We start from the raw sequence: 1,957 nt of genomic DNA, 5'->3' as shown, positions 1-1,957 counted from the left end.
AGAAAGAAAAAAAAAAAAAAAAACAAAAAAGGGTGAGGTTTGGATAGCGTAGAGGCTCTAAATAATCAAATTGGATCCTACCTTTAAATAGTGTCGAAAAATGTAATTTTATTACTGAAAATCTTTGTGATATTTTTAAAATATATTTTTATCTTTAATTATAAAATTAAAAGCTTAAAAAAAAAGTGCAGATGGAACATATCATTAAAGACTAGAAAATCTTGAAATCCATTCATTCTCTCTCCTTTACAATTCGTAATAAATTTATCAAAAAGAGAAGAAAACAAACAGGGAAAATTCATTACAGAATACAATTGTCGTCATCATCAAGATCGGATCATCAAAAGCAAGAGAGCATCAGATAAACCATAGCCCAAGATGTTTAGGAATAAGTGAATCAGCGTGCCTTGAGAGCCCGAAAGCACCCAACCTGATGGGTATGAGGCGCCATTTCCTTATCGATCAAGCCTTGAACATACCTGAACTCAGCAACATGGCATGGTATTGTTATGGTTCCCTTTTGTTCAAACCCATACTCATCTTCGGCCTCTTTAAGGAGCTGGACAAATAACGGGTGGTTAAAATATGCAACGGGAATAACAAACCGCTCTTGTTCACCACCCACCCCCACCATAACAGCCAGATAACCCTTCGGAATCGTTCTAGAGAGAGATTCCTCTTTCTTCCCATGATGGTGGAGATGGAAACTTAGGAGGTGGAGGTGCAGGTGGTGGTGGTGCTTATCTCCACCCATAGCGGCTTGGATCGAGGCGTCGAACATCAAATCTAGAGAGAGAATTATTGGCTCTTGGTTATTGGAAGACGAAGGGGTAGAGAGAGAAAGGCCAAGGGTCGGCTCCTGAGATTGCAAGTTTGAACAGCTTTAGGCAAACTTCACAAAGAGAGCTCGGTATGTTGCTCATATTCGAATTCCTTTCCCCTCCACCTGGTCGATATACATGCAAAAAGAGGAGAGATAAATTGACACAGAGAAAGAAGAAACTAGAGAGAGAACCCAAAGAGAGAAGAAACTAGAGAGAGAACCCAAAGAGAGAAGAAACTAGAGAGAGAAGAGTATAAATAGAGAGAGAGAGGAAGTTTAGAAAGAGAGATGGTTTTGATTTCTCAGAGAAAAACTTTAGAGAGGGGGTTAAGAAGGGTATATATAGACAGAGAAGGGGCAACGGCTTGCTTGTTCGATACACAAGCGCTAGAGAGAGGAAGTGACCCAAAACGCGGCTAAGAGCCGGCCGTGGCGGTTTACTGTCGGGGCCATGAGGCAATAACTTGGGTGGATTTGATATCGTGTTGGGTTCGTTCAAGGCAGGTGGGAATTAGGATTACGGTTAAAATATTTAGGAATTTGACTTTACTATTTTTTAGAAGCATTTAAACATCATGTTCCATGTGTGAAAGGACCCACCCACAATTCCAAATTTGGGCCTTTTATTTTGGAAACCGCATTAACCTTTCCTTATTACGCTCCCACGTTTATCCCCACCCACATCTAAGATATCACCTCTTATCCACTATTATTTTGACTTATGATTATGCGCCTTTGATGGGGTACATGAAATCAAATAGAAAATTTTGTGTGCAATGTAGTGCTTTTGGATCAAATTTTCTTTACTTTATATGAGAAATAGTCATTTATACCGTCAATTTAGAATAGATCACATCCATTAGGATGGACTATGGAGATGCCGTAAGAGAAATAATCCATGGTGTCTCCTCATGTATGGATCCATTGAACCTAGGGCCTTGTTTGGTAAGTGAGAAAATCAAAATAAAAGAACATGTTTTCTCAGTTACAACATTTTTTTCCCTATTTGGGAATGGAGAAAAGCATGGAAAAATAGAGCCCCACATTTCCCTGTTTATCCACGTTTTAGAGAAAACTGCAGCAATTTTTCAAAAAAAAAAAGAAAAAAATCCTAACCCTTCTTCATCCTTTTTT

General features: G+C 38.8%; 1 protein-coding gene across 1 annotated transcript; it reads right to left on the bottom strand.

Annotated features, from left to right (window-relative positions):
- Window positions 1-204: 204 nt before the first annotated feature.
- Window positions 205-1,278, bottom strand: LOC18438944 (auxin-responsive protein SAUR32). Its single transcript, XM_006849118.4, has one exon. It carries the CDS (start codon window positions 779-781, stop codon window positions 398-400), a length of 384 nt encoding a protein of 127 aa, XP_006849181.1. The 5' UTR covers window positions 782-1,278; the 3' UTR covers window positions 205-397.
- Window positions 1,279-1,957: the final 679 nt, after the last annotated feature.

The sequence above is a fragment of the Amborella trichopoda genome, chromosome 9, assembly GCF_054954075.1.
Source record: "Amborella trichopoda isolate Santa Cruz 75 chromosome 9, AtrichopodaSantaCruz75HAP2 v2.0, whole genome shotgun sequence".
Lineage (NCBI taxonomy): Eukaryota > Viridiplantae > Streptophyta > Magnoliopsida > Amborellales > Amborellaceae > Amborella > Amborella trichopoda.
Note: the sequence above shows the minus strand (reverse complement) of the source record. Positions and strands in the feature narration are given on the sequence as shown.